The 16,395-nt window shown below is 36.3% G+C and overlaps 1 protein-coding gene across 1 annotated transcript in view; it reads left to right on the forward strand.

The window, feature by feature from the left end:
• The window catches only part of LOC118975715 (contactin-5-like), a 230,185-nt gene that overhangs the window by 6,956 nt on the left and 206,834 nt on the right, over positions 1–16,395 (forward strand). The window contains exon 2 of the mRNA XM_037029795.1: positions 179–400. Coding sequence (XP_036885690.1) covers positions 179–400 — 222 coding nt within the window. The remainder of the gene's footprint in view (positions 1–178; positions 401–16,395) is intronic.

Consider the following 16,395-nt stretch of genomic DNA (forward strand, 5'->3'; position numbering starts at 1 on the left):
ATATAGATATATTTATATAAAATATAGACATTTCATTTTTCCCACTTTCACTGTAATTTGCATTTAGTTGCAGCTCTAAGGGAGGTTCTCAACAATGTCTTCAGAAGAAATAATTTTCGCTGGAAAAAATGAAATAGCCTCCTCAGAATTCATTTTTTATTATTATTTTTTTCTACAGAATATTCTGGAGCTCTCCCTGGTCTCCCTACTTCATATGCTGCTCTGCTAAGAATTAAAAAGAGTTCGTCCTCATCCTTGTTTGGCTCAAAGACCAGACCACGATACAGCAGCCCTTCTTTAGGAACGCAGGGCGTTTCTTCACCGAGCTGGCGAGGGACCGCCCAACATTACTATTCCCCCGTCAATCTTTATCATTCATCAGATGCCTTCAAACAAGATGGTAAGTGTCAGGGGAAATGGCGCTGTTTGGAGTTAAACAGACAAGAAGACTGTATTAAAGACAATTGCAGTAGGGATCAGGAATGTTGCAATAGCAGATGGAAGTTAAACTCAATTCCCCTAAAACAGATAATGGGAGAATTTTTAAGATCTAGAAAAGTGCAAGACATAGAGGAAAAGGGTGGTCAGTGTGATTAGGTTATCTGTGTTTACTAATTGGTGGTTGTCAAAGTTAGTTTCTTACCCTGGTATAGAGACTGGGAGATAAGGGTCCTTTTTTTCTTGATTACATTTCGAAGAATGGCTTCCATTCTTTGAAACCTCCTGGAGAAAGATATCTCCGAGTTTTAAAAATAGCAAGAAACTTAGAGAAGATTTATGTATCAGGGGGGAAGAGAAGGAATTTCAATGGAAAGTGCACTACGATGGGGGAAGAAAGGAAAAAAACAAAACAAAATAAAACTAAAATGGGGTTGGCCAGTAAGCTTGGAAGAACGACATGGCTGTCTTGAGTGTTTCATAGCCCTGACTGTTTTTTTTAAATGCACAGTCATTGTTTACCCATCTTATCTTCTCATAGTAAAGACTGGACTGCGCCATGTTACAATCAATATGGCGTAGTATGGCAATGAGTGGTCATTTTTTTAAAAAGCGTAGTGAATTTCATCTACATGTGCCAAAATCTACAGATTTTATTCTACCTGCCTTTGCATGAAAGTTAACTAGGACATTTCCCCGATACTCACGTTTAATCCTTTTAGTGTGTGGGCCTCAATTTTGATGACATAGACATTTTCTGCCAGGACCTGTCGGGCTTTTTCTGTCAGGCTTCCAGAAGGTTTACATAATATCTGAAACGCTTGTAATATATACAGACAGAACATAAAGAAGACATTACTTCTTATCTGACAACATTCCCCATGTAATTTCACATATCAAACAAGCCTAATTAATTAAAAGCAAATCTCCCTCTATAAGAGGAGAGACAAATCCTTTGATATTTTTCCCTTGGCCCTCTGAAAAACATTAAATTTTGTTTGGGGTCAAAAAAAGAGGCTTTATCTAGAATTTGATTTTTAAGAAGTTTATAAAAACTATCAAAAGGTTCTAAAACATTTGATTGAATAGGATCACAAGTTATTATGAAACAATAACTTAATTATTTGACCAAAGTGACATCAAAAGATTTCAAAGACAAATACAGAAGGTTAGCTCTTATTATTGAGAAGATTCAGTTTTCTTAAGTAATCAAAGACCTAGTGAAGACAACATAAAATACAGAAAATTGTTTTGGTAAAACAGTCTTTGTTTTCTCAATAGATCACTTGAAAAGGTAAACCTTTGAGCAAAGGAAACAAAACTAAATTTTTGTTTTATGTAAGTACACCACTGATATTAAAGCTTAATTTTTAAATCTCTTAAGATTCATTTTTTAGCCCTGGCTGGTATAGCTCAGTGGATTGAGCACGGGCCTGTGAAGCAAAAGGTTGCCAGTTCGATTCTCAGTCAGGGCACATGCCTGGGTTGCAGGCCAGTAGGGGACACATGAGAGGCAACTACACGTTGATATTTCTCTTCCGCTCTTCCTCCTTCCCTTCCCCTCTCTCTAAAAATAAATAAGTAAAATACCTTTTAAAGGTAGTTTTTCTTATTTGAAAATGATCTAGCTCTTTAATATATTTCCAAGATTCACTTTTTAACCAGCTTGATAACACAGGTAAAATTCTCCTTTTATGTCTTTCTTTTCAACATTTCTTATATGTTAACTTGTTCTTCAAAAGCAGAAGTTCTCATTTAAATAAAATTTATTTCCCTTAATGAATATGCATCTTCACTCTTCATTCTATTTCTTAGCCTAAAACACACGGTACTATTTATGCATACATACATTAAAACACATCTTACTGTCAATTACATATATTAAAATTTTTAACCTTTAAAAACATTAAATTTTAGTAAAATCTAATAAGTAAACAATAATAAACTGTCTTCTTTATTAGCTGCTTGTGGCTTGGCAAGTTTAAAAAATTTTTTTAAATTATTTTTGGAAACATTTTTTCTCAAAGCAAATCCCTCAGAGTGGCATATTCACTAACATATTCACTAATAAACCCAAATTTGTCTTTAATTTTCTATACTTGAAAGCCAAAGGTACATACACTTATATTCAATAATTAATTTTACAATAGTTTTTCTTATTTGAAAATGATCTAGCTATTTAATATATTTCCATCATTTAATTTAACTTAAGAAAACTTTAAGCTTTCAGATTACTGAAATCATTTGGGTAATTTATTTGAAATGTTTACTTAAAAACTTTTCACCTTGCTTACATATATTACTTTACTCACTGTTTGAATGATTCATAAAAATTATATCATATCAGCTAATTTTTCTTAATTATAAATTTTTAGCAGAGATAGCACTCATTTGCCTAGTGTTATCGAACAGAAAAGGTTTGTCCACCCAACACTAGCACAGCCAAACACTAAACACCAGGAACTGTGGTGGAGAAAGACTGGCCATTATGAATGGAGCTTCTCAGGGGGATGGGGAAAGTAGTAATGCTCAAAAGCTCAAACTCCCCCATGGTGTGTAGGTTACAGACTATATAGGGAAGAATTGTAACCACACACAAACTTTATTTTCTTTAATACAGGCTTTTATTTTTATTTTTTTCCTTTGCCTCAAACAGTCCTCACCTAGTACCCTGGTTCGCCCACCTTCCTCTTCTTTGCTTAATTATTAAGCCCTCAGGACAATGAGGCTGTGGTCAGCATCTAGTAGTCTTGGGACTAAGATCTGGGGTCTATTAACTATTGAGACAGAGTTGTTCAATCAAACTAAACATAGTATCTTGACCTCAGTTGTGTTTTAGCCGAAGAGCCAGGAAAGTGGAACAATCCCACAGAACACATCCTTGTGAAATTAAACAGAACAACTCCATGGCTGACGTTAGGACCAAATGCAATGATTAATTACCCCCAGCACCAACTAATCGGTAGAGACCAAGACCCGAACTCTATTAGTCACTATGATTAATGATTTTTCCCCTATATATTCCATTCCCTGGAAGCCATGGGGAACCAGGTCTTTGAACATGAACTACCTGTGACTCTGGGCCACATCCTTAATAAATCCTTATTTTCTTGGCCGCAAACTCCTGTTTGTGTTTTGTTGGGCTTTGATGCACGTAGGCAAGTGGACCCCTTAGGATCCAGTAACAAAATTAAAAGACACCCTGGTTAGAGAGTTCAGGATTGTGTTGGAGGCTCATTGGTTGGACTTGAAGTAAGGATAATAAATCAATTTTGCAGGAATTCAGGACAGTTCTGAAGTCTGCTCCAGTGTCCCACTGTCTGGTTTCATGAGAAAGTAGCCAGGGTGTTGTTCCACCTTAAGGATCAGGGCTGAAACATAACTTGATTCAAGATACTGTGTTTAGTCTGCCAGAGATCCAGACCTTATGAATATGAGTTAGGCTTGGGCTATTTTCTACGGTCCCAGGATTGCTGATTATCCGGAAGGAAGGCTAGGCCCCTGAGGAGTACAGAGAGAGAGAGAGAGAGAGAGAGAGAGAGAGAGAAATGGATTCTAGAACCAGGACTTAAAGCTTAGCTTCACTAGTAAACCCAGGTAGAATAAAGTTGTTTATCTATATTATATGTAATGTCCATAACTCTGAAGACATATCTGTTTTAATTAAAATAACAAATTTAAACTAGCTTTATTCACTAAAGATTATCTTAGATCACAAAAACTCGAGACAAATATTTGAGGTTGCCTCTATCTTTCTGAGAGTTTAGAATGCTCAGTCTATACAAGCACTTGACCTTTAACCCAATTACATAGAGCTGTTCTGGAAATACCATCCAGAGGTAGAAAAACACTACACATTTACAGCATACTGTTGATGCAAGAAACATCCGAACCTGTAGGGAATTTTTATGAGTTTATTTGAGCCAAACTGATAATAATGATAAGAAACAAGATCTAAAATGCTCTAGAGAATAACAGCTTTGCAGCTTATTTTATGCATTTGAGGTTAAGGAGGGAACATAAGAAAAAGTACATAAGGGTGGAAGAAAGCAACTTGGGGATAGGATTACAGGATAGTTAAGATTATGTGCTCTCCTAGGTGTGGTCACCTGGAGATCAGGTTACAGTGTAGTTAAAATTAGTGTGCTCTGAAGGAGTCTGAAAGTGTGGTCAGGTAATAGATGGAGCAGTTTGAAAGGGGGCATTTCAAATGTATATTAACTTGGATGTGCAGAAACAATGGGTAGGGATTGCTTAAGGCAAAGTCAAGCCTTTTAGTAAAGAAGTTGTATACCCACCATGACCTGCCCTTGTAGGAATTACTGATCACCCTGTGAGGTTACTATCCGTAGAACCCCCTCTTCCATCTCTAATATGAGAGTACATGTATAGACACACATAGACAGATACGAACAGAGACCTTTTTGTCATGAGACAGGTATGATAATGCAAAACTCAGTAGTTTACAAAAGAGATGTGAGTTCCAAATTTGGCTTTGGCCATTGGAATAAGTTAAACTTATCTCCTCAGGTGGCTAAAGCTTTACTATATTCACGGAAAAGAGAATTAACATTTTTATTTGTCCTTTACAAATCAAGTTTCAAATGACCTTTCCTCTTTTTTATCTTAAAAATGAAAATTACTGTCCTGAAATTTGCATTTTAAAAAGATGGCCTAGATAAGACTTCCTGGAGAAGACCAGGTATATTTATGATGGGGGACCCAAAAAACCTGGCATTATCTTCTGGAGGAAAGACCCCTTGTAGTACAGGCTTCCCTCACCAGGTAAGTGTCCTAAGAACCCATCTGTATCAGTGTGTCAGATGGTGTTTTTGTGAGAGGCTGTGTTAGGCTTCAGTGAAAAACTTTTGAACTCTTTCAATGCGTCTCCCCATTTCATGATGGGGGATTTGTGAGAACATCTGCCCACACAGCACTAAGTGTTCAGCAGTTTTTGACCAAAAATGGTGTTACCCTATGCCCTACCCTCTCTATTCACCTGAACTCACCCTGAGCAACTTTTGTTTGTTTATTTGTTTCCCTGGATGAAAAAAAATCCTCAAAGGGAAAATTTTTGCTCATATGGAAGATGTGAAACAAACAAACAAAAATGGCATAAGCACTAAAAGGCAGAAAAAACGGAGAGTTCAAAACCTGTTTTGAGCAGTGGAAAAATGTCTCCATCGGTGTATTACATCAAATGGAGAGGACTTTGAAGGCGACTGAAGTTTAAACATGTGAGAATAATATAGCTTTCTAATAAATAAATTTGGGTTTTTTTTGCCCCCCACCCTACGCTAGCCCAGTACATTCCATAGGCACAGGAAAAGAAATGCAAGCTCCTTCTAGAAGTTCTTGGTTTCTTAAAGGCTATTACTGACAAGCCTTTTGGGGTGAATAGAGGAGGTTTTTGGAATGGTAAAAAAGGATTAGTGGACCTTGGGTTTTTTCTGGAGCCGCACCTCTGGTCCCGTAAGGGCTGGATTTGTAAAACAGGTACTGGTGGGGTTATTTTAGTACCTCAGAGAACTGGGTTCCTGCCACTAGAGGACTGACAAATTCAAAGGACTCAAAACCTAGTGTTGAAATGTTCCCTTCCCTCTGGGTATATTTAACTTGGAGAAGAACTCAAAAAAGATACACACACACACACACACACACACACACACACAGGCTCTAAATATCAACTTCCAATTGGGTCAAATCTCTGATCAAAAGGTTATTAAATCCTTTCAAGTGTCTTAGCTGTAAATATTCCTTGCAGTATTAAACAACCCTGTGGACTCAAGATAGTGCGAGATGACTCCCTTCCCAAGATCCAGTCACTCCCAAAGAGAGTCAAAAGAAAAAACAAACAGCATGTTATGTCCCAGGCAGACAGAAAGCCAAGCCAACTTCTTAGGATGGACAATAAGACCAGAAGGCAATAGATGTCCCTGGGAGAAAAAGGATAAATAACCAATTGGTCCGGAGATGGAAATGAAAGAAAAACAGGAAATATTATTTTCTTCTTTCACTGGACTCAGGAGATATCCATTTTAAAAATATTTGAGAATCCTGCATGGGTTTCAAAAATTCTTTACCTGTGGTCTTTGATCTAGGAGTAAAAGATATCTGAAAGGGATCATAGATAGCCGTAGTTGGTTTTATTTTGAGTTGGTAACTATTCAGTAGTCTTTTCATAGCGGAAAGTCAGTTTAGACAGAATTATTAGAATGAGAACTCAAGTGATGGAGGGTAGAGTAGAGCAACAGAAGTTATGCTAGACCTTTGCAATGAATCTTTTAATGATATTACTTTTGAATTTTGAAACATTTTGCAAACTTCTGCATGACAATTAAAATAAATTTCTCATTCTATTGGCTCAATTTGGGAATGCTTGTTTTCAAGTGAACTTAATGATTTTATCTAACCATAATTCTCCTCACAAAAGCCATTGCTACTCAAGGCATCTCAGCAAGATTCTCCTTTGCAAATATCTGCAGTTTCTGGGACTATAGTTCTTACACATAAAATAAGCAGATGTTTCAAGAAGGTAGCACACTCAATTTTTGGAAATAAAGAATGCCATTTATCAATATTCACTGGAAGGTCTTTTTCTGGACCCAGTCCAGCTCAAAATGAATCCGGACTGACCCCAGACCCAGTTCTTAAATTTAACCCAATTAAAATCCCACTCCTGCAAGAGGCTGAAACAGCTACTAAGTTAGTTATTAACGTTTGGTTTGGTGATGCAGTTTAGCAAGAGTAATTTTATTTTGGTCTATTGTTTCTTTTTTTTAACAGTAGTATAGTCAACTTTTGTTCACATATCTGCTGATTTTTAACTCCAATACACTTTGGGCTACATTTTAATTGTGATTGATGAAGGACTAAATGTTCAAAGAAACATTTTGCAAGCGCTGAACTGCTTGGAAAGATTCTAGAAATGTCAAATGTCAATCGCGCAAACTCATGACAGATGATTATGCCAATTGTTGCCATATGAAGCATCATCTACAAGGATTATTTAAATTATGTTTAATAGTAGTGCTAGCACCTTAAAATGTTTTATTTTGAAAATACTTAATACAAGTTTTTTAATTCCCATTAAAATGTTTTGTGAAAGAGTGTCAAGAGGATTAGAAGACAAGCCTGAGACTTAGAGAATATATTTTTAAAAAAAATATCTGACATAGTTCTTGCTGTTGTGGCTCAGTTGGTTGGAGTGTCATCCTCTAAGTGGAAGGCTGAGGCGCAATTATGGGTCAGGGCACACACTTAGGTTGCAGGTTTGATCCCCAGTTCAGGTTCATACAGGAGGTAACCAATCAATGTTTCTCTCTCACATTAATGTTTCTCCCTCTCCCTTCTCCTCAAAAAGCAATGAAAAAAAAAGTCTTCGGGTGCGGATAAAAAGAAAGAATATTTGATATATGGCTATTATCTAAAAATACAGTAAGAATTTTTAAAACAATACAAGAAAACAAACAGTGATTTTTAAAAACTGGGCCAAAGACCTTAACAGGCATCTCATCTAAGAAGATAGATAGCAAATAAGCATGTGAAAAGCTGCATCACATTATATGTCATCAGAGAAATACAAATTAAACAGTGAGAAACTAGTACACCAAATGCTAATGAGGATGTAGATCAATTAGGAACTCTCATATGTTATTTATGGGATTACAAAATGGTATAGGCACTTTGGAAGACAGTGTGGCAATATCTTACAAAACTAAACATACTCTTAAAATAATCCCACAATGATAGTCCTTGGTATTTATCTAAAAGAGATGAAAATTCATGATGCCTTTCAGCATGTCCATGGATAAATACTGTGGTATATCCAAACAATGGAACATTATTCAGTGCAAAAATAAATGAGTTTTTAAACCATGAAAAGATGTGAAGGAAACTTAAATGCATATTACTAAGTGAAAGAAGTAAATCTTAAAAGGCTACATACTGTATAATTTAAACTACTTGATGTCCTGAAAAAGGCAAAATGATGGAGACACTGAAAAGATCAGTGGTTGCCAGAGATGAGGAATCGGACCAGAGATGAATAGGCAGAGCACGAATGGCTTTGAGGGCACTGAAAATGCTGTGAATATGTCACTATACATTTGTCTGAACCAAAGAATAAATAAAACCAAGAATGGAACTTAAGATAAACTATGGAAACTTTGGGTGATTATGCTATGTTATATATATTTATCTTTGATATTAAAAAAGTACTCTTCTATTTAGTGGTGTTGATAATGAAAGAATGCGTGTATGTGGGTAGGGGGGTAGAAGGTGTATGAGAAATCTCTACCCTCATCTCTTACTCTTTAAAAAAGTCTTTAAAAATATCATCATATTGATTCTAATGTCACACTCATCAGGCAAAGATGTGTTGTCATTTTTGTTCTTTAGGAGTCGTTATTTTATGGATGACATCAGGATGGAGTATATAGTCATGCACTCCCAGTGACATTTCAGTGAATGACAGACCACATAGTGGCAGTAGTCCTGTAAGACTCTAATGGTGCCAAATTAACTGTGAAAAGGGGAAGGATATGTGGTTCATAGAAGGAATTTTTCCGTGTCTGACAGAGCCATACCCAATAGATTCTCTTTATCTCAGAGCACCTCAATTTTGAGTGCGCAGATTACTTCAGTTTTGAGCCACTGACCTGTTTTAGTGCAAAGGAGCCTGCCTCCAACTGCTGCATATTCACAAGGTGCTACGGCTCTCCCAGGTCTAGCCTGACACTCCAGAGAACAGCGTCAATTCTTTGTGATCAGTTCTAAGATCCTGCTCAAGGACACAGGTTCACAGGTGCTAGCGTAGCCAGTCTTTCTTTAAAGGGCCCCTGCCACTTTCGTAAACCTTTGTGATGGAGCCAACCTGTTTTCACTTGGGGGAATATTTTCATGTCGTAATTATGTAAAACATAGATAAGGTTTATTGCTTCCACCAACTCAATGTCACGGAGAGCCCCTTATGTAAGATAGGATCCATGGAGGCAAAAAGAAATTTCCAAAGTCAATAGATTGGATTCTCAGTTCTGCACTCTCTCAATGTTAGACACCTTATTTTTTGAAAAATGAATACTGCAAACTGTGTTAAACCACTGTTCCCACATACAGTAGCCAAAACTCATAGCCATGGCAATCTATTACATCCCTCTCTCTCTCCATCTTGATTTATTTTTCCTACAAATTTTCAGGCCACTTTAACTCCATCCTGACCAACATGATTATGGTGATTCCTTAACCAGTGTGTTTCTCCTAGATATTTCCAATTAGTCCAGCTCTGTCCCTGTCCACTGAAATGACATCCCTGTCCACTGAAATCTTCGATATACTATTGCAACCCTGTTGGAAAGAAACAGGGGGAGGGCTACTGGGACAGCATTTATCAAGTCTACAGTAGTGTGTGGTAATATCCTAGGCCTTCGCATTCTTTCACCACCCACTCACTGACACAGAGAAACTCCCAGTCCTGCAAGATTCATTTATGGTAAATGCCTTATACAATTGCTTACAGTATTCAGTACAGTAACATGCTCTACTGGTTTGTAGCTTATGAGCGACAAGCTAGAGCATATAGCCTAGGTATGCAGTAGGCTATACTATCTAAATTTGTGTAAGTGCACTCTGTGCTATTTGTGTGACAATAACATGGCCCGCACACATTCCTTAGAACATTTCCCTGTCATTAAGACACACATGACTGTATTAAGTGTTCAGAACTATGAGATACTTTTGTATTTGGTATAATTTGGTTCTACCCCCTTGTACTTTTGTTCCAAATGTATGTTGACATAGCTAACAATGATAAATAAAGCCCAACTAGAAAAAATGAAAATGATGAAAACAACATATATTTGGACATAAAATGGAGCCAGGCTTCAAATTAGTTTAAAGTGTCTACTTACACCTGCTTTGGGTGATTCACAGTCAAGGAAACAAAAACTGGTCAGTTGCATATTTCTCAGTGTTTCAGTGATTAAAATAAAGTAGTAATTGAGTAGAAGCATAGTTATTCTGACACTAAGATCTGATGCATTTTTCTGAAAGGTCCTTATAAAAATTAATTAATTGATATAAAGGCCAGTGACCTGAACATTATTCTTATTGTCTACATAACAGTGAATTTCATTTGCTTCAGCAAAGGTTGATGAAACACAAGCACCAACAACAAAGTGAGAAGTACTTATCTAAAAATGTGCTCCTTAATCTTCAATATGTACAGTCACTTGGAATCTTGCTAAAATAGAATCCCTTTCAATAGATCAGGGGTAGGACCAGATCATCTGCATTTATAAAACGCTCCCAACTGTTGGTGGTGCTGATGGTCTGTGGGCCACACTTTGGGTATCAAGGCTCTGACTGGAAACCAATTTTATATCATTTAATTCCTCTGCTGCTCTAGATTAATCCATATTTAGAGTATCTGGAAGAATACAGAGTCTGAGTTTTTTTTTTCGAGTAATCTTTCATAACTATCGTTTTCCCATCTGAGCATTTGATAGATCTTGGCTAGATGTGACTTTGAGTTTGTTGTTTTTGACAAGAGCCTGAAATATGGCTTTTGTCAGGTAATTCCCTTTAGCCATAATAGAGAGTAAAGCTGTGGTTGACATGCCCGTGTGAAAAATGAGAAAACTAACGGAACCTGAATACAAAGTCATCCCTCTCCTGCTCACAGTTAAGCCCAGAAGTACCCCATGTAGAGGTAAGATTTTTCTAAGAATCATAAAAAATCCAATTTGTAGAGCAATTTGGGAAAGCAATTCCACTTTTAAATATACACCTTGGAGAAATTCTTTCACATACGCACAAGGAAATATAAAAGTATGTTCAATGCAATATGTTTAATTACAAAAAATTAGAAACAACTAGATGTCCATCAGAAAGGAAATGGATACATAAATTCTACTTTTTCATTCTTTGAAAACTTAAAACTATCAAAGTAAATAGAATATATCTTTATGAGACAAAATGGGTATACCTCAAAATATTGTGGTTAGTGAACAAGAAAACTCACAGAACATTACTTATACTATGATACCACTTATGTAAAAATTTTAAAAAATGAAAATGATGTATACTATTTTGGGCTAATATATGTGGTACAATTTTGCAAACATGAACATAAGACAGCAAGTTGCCTGTGGTGCTTACCTCTGAGGACAAGGGGAGGGTGAGAGCAGGAACAAGGTCCCAGGACAGGGTGGAGTGACGACCTCAACTGTGTTGTATTTCATTTCTTAAATAAAAAATGAGAGCAATGTGATGATACCTATAGTATGTGGAGTCTGAAATGGTTCACAATAATGTCTACCTGCTGGTATTTACACTGTACTCTCTTCCCCCCAACCTTGTGAGCTGCAGCTAGTAACCTGAAAAACAGATTATGGCAAAAATAATGGAACATGACTCTCAACACTGGGCTACAAAAGACTCTGGCTTCCATCTGACTCCCATTCTAAAGAAGAATGCTTAATCGGGACCCAAATAAATGAATCTTGGTTGACTATAGGGCTTGGTTGCCTAGAAAATAATACCAATCTGTTGAGATGATCACAAGATAACACAGAAGATTAATATAGATGAAATTCATAAAGAAACCTTAAAACCATAATATTATAAGAGGAATCCTTTGTAGAAAATTTAGAAGTATGGTGAGGATTTAACAAAATGACCAAAAATTATATTTTTGTTATCTCATGATCTGTGGGTCAGAAAAAGCAAATGTGTCTCATCTGGGTCCAATGGCTGTTTGCCTTCCACAAGGTAGGACTGCTGCCTCATTCCAAGACTTTAAATGAGTAGGGAGCCACCTGTAAGCACACTTACTTCCCACGATTGTCTGTCGTTGACAGGATCCAGTTTGCTGAAGGCTGTTGGACTGAGTATCTCAATTGCCCAAGGCCATTCTTAGCAGGTCACTCTACAGGGTAGCTCACAGCATGGTAGCTGATTTCCAATAGCAGGGCAAAGTGGAGCAAGAGAAAGCAAACAAGATGGCCTCAGGAAGAATATAGCACTTAGTCAATGATACTGATTGAGGAGAGGAAGTGGACACACTCGATGGGTAAAACTGTTTGGGCTAGACTCATAAAAAACAGGAGGGGTGTGAGCAGTACCTTGAGGGTTGCTCATTGGAACTGAGCAATTAGACAGGCCTCAAAAATGGTTTTGCTTTTAAACTTGTATTGTTAATTTTGATAATGACTATGATTGCTCTTCAAACTTTTCCACAAACCAAGAAGTATCTAGTTTTTTTCAAAAAAGTTTGAGTTGTTAATAATTACTCTAAAATAATTGTTTGAAAATAAGTAATGTAATTTAATTGATTTAAAATTTTTGCTAAGATTTAAATTAGAAATTCTTATAATAATTTAAATAATTAGGAGCCTTTAGGCATCAGCACCTTAAATACCTACTAAATATGTCTGGCTTTTGGATTTTGTAATGTAGACAAAGATTCACCACTGCTGATAATATACTTCTCCTTTCCTTTATAAATGAACAACTAATAGATAGTTCTTTTACTTAATCTCTTTACATTGTGGTGGTTTTAGTAGGAAAGAATTAAGTGTAGGCTGCACCTCCTTCTATTTGTGATGAAATGGCTAGGTCTATATAGTTTATCTCCCTTGCACGGAGGCAGTCTGAATTAGAAAGAATTCTAATTATAAAGTTCAGACTTCTACTAAGGGAGCCTATTCCTGATATTCAATGACTACAAATGCTATCTCAGGTGAGAAAGGGGTGGCTTTTTGGAAGCAGTTGAAGTGAGTTACTTCTCACTAAGGTTAAGTATTATACAATTTGGGGTCTCTTTAATTTTGTCATTGATAAACACAACCAGCAATTTCCATAACACTCCAAGTCTGTCCAGTCTTTGGAGTTTCTACTGCTGGCTTTTGACACTGGGAGATTCCTGCAAACAACCAAATTTGTTGCCTCCTACCCTCAGGACCTCTGGCTGAATTTGGCTGTTACCACAGCTCCATTTCCAGACTTGACTCGGCTTGTGGGCAATGGCATCAAGACTGAAAGGGAACTTTGTGTGGACTATTTTCTGTATTTCTTCGAAATACCCTTTGCTGGTACATTGTTTGGGGTGTCTAAATACAACATTTAAATGATCTTTCATGATACCAAAAATTCCCTCTGGGAGGGGGAAGATGTATTTCACTTGGATGATATACTCCTATATAAATCAGAGTTACTTCACTCTCTTTCTATTTAAAAAGAGACCGTATTCTACTAAAAATCTTACCAACTCATGACCATTCATTGAAGCTTTATAACTGTCTTCTTTTGTTGTATTTTAATTTTTAGAGTTATAGTTATTGTTTTATATTAGTATGCTCTTATTTTCAGTTTAGCTATGTGCCGTTTGAGCAAAGACCATTTCATATACCCCTCTTTATCCTCATTCAGCATTTAGTGGCATAAACTTAGGAGGAGCTCAACAAACATTGTTAAATAAGGAGATATCTATTTGAAGAATTTGAAGTGTGAATGTAAGTTGAATTTCTACCCTATGATAGAATATTTGCCTGCGTATCATTTTAAATGAACTGTATAGTTTTGGATTCCAAATGAAAAGAGAAATGTCCCCTCTGTTGATAGGGTTGCCTAGTGGTTTTTCTTCTTTGGAATATAATAAGGGGTTGACACACTTGATCATTTTCATAAATGATAGCATCTCTGAATCATCTGACCTCTCTTTTATAGCTACATTAGAAAATGACAAAAAATCTATTAGGCGCTCAATTTATATTATGTGTGCAACATAATGACACTACCCATAAAACATTTATCATAATGCTTTTTAATAAATAATGCTTTAATACTTAGGAATCCTTGAAAGTTTCTTAATGATGGTTCACACTTGTTTGACTTTCATGAGGAATCTTAATTTAAATTTTGAAAGGCAACTTAAAGTTAAAAGAAGGTTTAGATATTTTAAGGATTCTTGTTAGGTGCTCATGTGGTATAATAAGTTTTTCTCACATTGTAACTGTGAATGTCATACAAAGCATTTTCTAGTTAAACATTTCAAAATTTCTGGAAATTATCACATGAAATATATTAATAATCATTAAAAGGGCATTTCGTATAATTGCATTGGACATAATAGCCTAACTAATATTTTCTCCAGATTATGTTACTGAAACACATAGGTCACATTATGTGAATAAGCTAGATAAGACCATAAATTAGGGGTAACCAGCAGGTGGAGGGGGTTGGGATTTGAATTTAGACTTCATCTTTGAGAAAAATGGGCACAGATGGGATTGTGTAAAGGAGATTTAAGTCTGAAAGGTAAGTTTAGAATCTAAGGAAGCATATAATCTCTGGTCAAGATCCAGGAAACAATTGAAAACGTGATATAGTGTCAAAAAGCAAGGCTTCCCTAAACCCAGCTATAGGTGTCTTGGATTTGGTCATACTTAATATGTCTCGGCAGGGAGAAAGTTAGTATCTGGGCAGCCTATCAATAAATGGCAATAAAGAGAGGTGAGATATCATCTTGATTCCAGCACAGAACTCTACAAGGAAAATCAATGTCTCCATTAAAAAAAATATACAGCAGTGCTCCAAGAAACTCCACTGAGAGAAAGGCTGGTTGGTCCCAGAGTCATCCTTTCCCGGTAAGGCTTTATCTTGCTGTTCAGGCATCTCTCGTGGAAGATTACTGCTCATGCCATGCTAACATAGGCCGTCTCTTTCTTCTTTATTGCTCTAATCCAGCGATTTTCAACCAGGGTGCTGCAAGGATTTTGAAAGCACGCAATACCTGACTATTTAGTAAGGGACACTGACCTCTTTTCCCTTAGATTGTCAAATAATTACAAAAAAAAAAGACAACAGCCAGCACAATAGCCGTCCGATGTGAATGAATCAAAATTGCAATTATTTTTTTTCAGATAGGCAAAAATTATATGTTTTGGTGTGCCACAGAATTTTAGTCATTAGTTTATGTGTGCCATTGATGAAAAAGGTTAACATTGCTATTCTAGTGTGGTTCAGAGGTGGTCCAGAAATTTGTGTAGTTTGGGGTTGTTTCAGTGACTCTAGAATGCACTACTTTAATTTAGGGAGTGGAGACCAGAAATGCTAAAGGACCTATAAATATAATGCACAGGCCCCTTAAATGTCCTGCCAGACATTCACATGCTGTGAAAATGTTTATAATTTTTGAGACTAGAATAAACCTTTGTATTATTATATACAGGGTATGTTTACATATAATGCATATGCCATTGTAAAATTTGCATAAAATGCAGTAAAATTATATTTAATTTTGTTAAGAACTTTATCTGGAGTGTTGACCATTTAGAAAACCACATCACCTAACACCAATGGCACCCATGATATTTGAGTCTCCAATACCACACGTCAATCAGTTTGCATTTGTTGCTACATTCATGAGGATTTTACAAACAAAAACAAACTAATTACTTCTGTATGTCTTTTATTATAAATGTTACTGAGAACTTATGTAAGAATAAAGTACGGTTTCATGTTATTTCTCTCTTTAAAAAACAAGATTTTATTTATTTATTTTTAGAATGAGGGAAGAGAAGGACAGAGGGATGAAAATATCAATGTGTTTGTTTGAGTGCCCCCTCCTGGCAACCTGCCTAGTAACTCAGGCATGTGCCCCTGACAAGGAATCAAACCCACTACTCTTTGGTTCCCAGGCCGTCACTCAATCCACTGACCACACTATCCAGAGCAACTTCTCTTGTATTTGATCTTTTATTAAATAAAAAAACTGTATATAAGTAGGTTAGAGTATTTCATTTTTTATAACAAGAGAATTATAAAATATTTGTTGTTAAAAGAATTCAAGAACCACTAGCCTAAATATGGATGTACAGCCTTTTCCCCTCATTTGTAAATTGTTTTTCTGGGCTTGCTGAGTTTGTTAGTAAAGTTCAAGGGTAATAAGAGGGAAAA

Source organism: Sturnira hondurensis, unplaced genomic scaffold (genome assembly GCF_014824575.4).
Source record: "Sturnira hondurensis isolate 20B ecotype Veracruz unplaced genomic scaffold, ASM1482457v3 Scaffold0020489, whole genome shotgun sequence".
Taxonomy (NCBI): Eukaryota; Metazoa; Chordata; class Mammalia; order Chiroptera; family Phyllostomidae; genus Sturnira; species Sturnira hondurensis.